Raw genomic sequence first — 641 nt, forward strand, 5'->3', positions numbered from 1 at the left:
CTCATATTTATCTAGTGTTTCCAGTGTGGTTACGTAAGGTGCCCCCTCCACCACTTCATCTACCCACTTGATTGCCCTGACCATCTTGTACCTGGAACAAATAGCTTTTTGATTATCTGTTTTAAACTATGGACAATCAAGGAGAGGGAGGAAGAGGAAGTACAAGATAGAAAAAGAGCACAAATTAATAGGAAAATAGAGAGGTAGGGAATAAAGGAACAAAACACATGACTATTATGAGATAGTTATGTGCTAAGACTGTCCATTAGCATGTGTTATGCTTGAGATTGCTTCATAATATATATACAGCAGTGTTAATGACTTTAAAGGAAAACTAGGAAAGAAGAACTGAGAAAGAAGAGTGAGTAAGGTACAAACATTAATTTAAGATGAAATGATTAATATTTTACCATAAATAATTTTTTTGAAATGAAATAAGATCTATAAAAACCCTAAACTAGAGACCTGGGAATGTGGTGAAAGAAAGCCAGGTCTATATAAACTATCACTACTTAAGCTGTGATCCTCAAACAAAGAAAAATACACAATGAAATGATTTCCAAAACTTCAAAAGCAATGAGAAACTTCTCATACAATAATATCATATCATCAATTATTAAAATCTATGTAGCCATTTCATT

General features: G+C 32.6%; 1 protein-coding gene across 1 annotated transcript in view; it reads right to left on the bottom strand.

The window, feature by feature from the left end:
* LOC119591487 (ethanolamine-phosphate cytidylyltransferase-like) overlaps positions 1 to 641 on the bottom strand; it is a 13845-nt gene that overhangs the window by 2836 nt on the left and 10368 nt on the right. Inside the window, exon 3 of the mRNA XM_037940230.1 lies at positions 2 to 91. Coding sequence (XP_037796158.1) covers positions 2 to 91 — 90 coding nt within the window. The remainder of the gene's footprint in view (position 1; positions 92 to 641) is intronic.

Source organism: Penaeus monodon, chromosome 28 (assembly GCF_015228065.2).
Source record: "Penaeus monodon isolate SGIC_2016 chromosome 28, NSTDA_Pmon_1, whole genome shotgun sequence".
NCBI classification, from domain to species: domain Eukaryota; kingdom Metazoa; phylum Arthropoda; class Malacostraca; order Decapoda; family Penaeidae; genus Penaeus; species Penaeus monodon.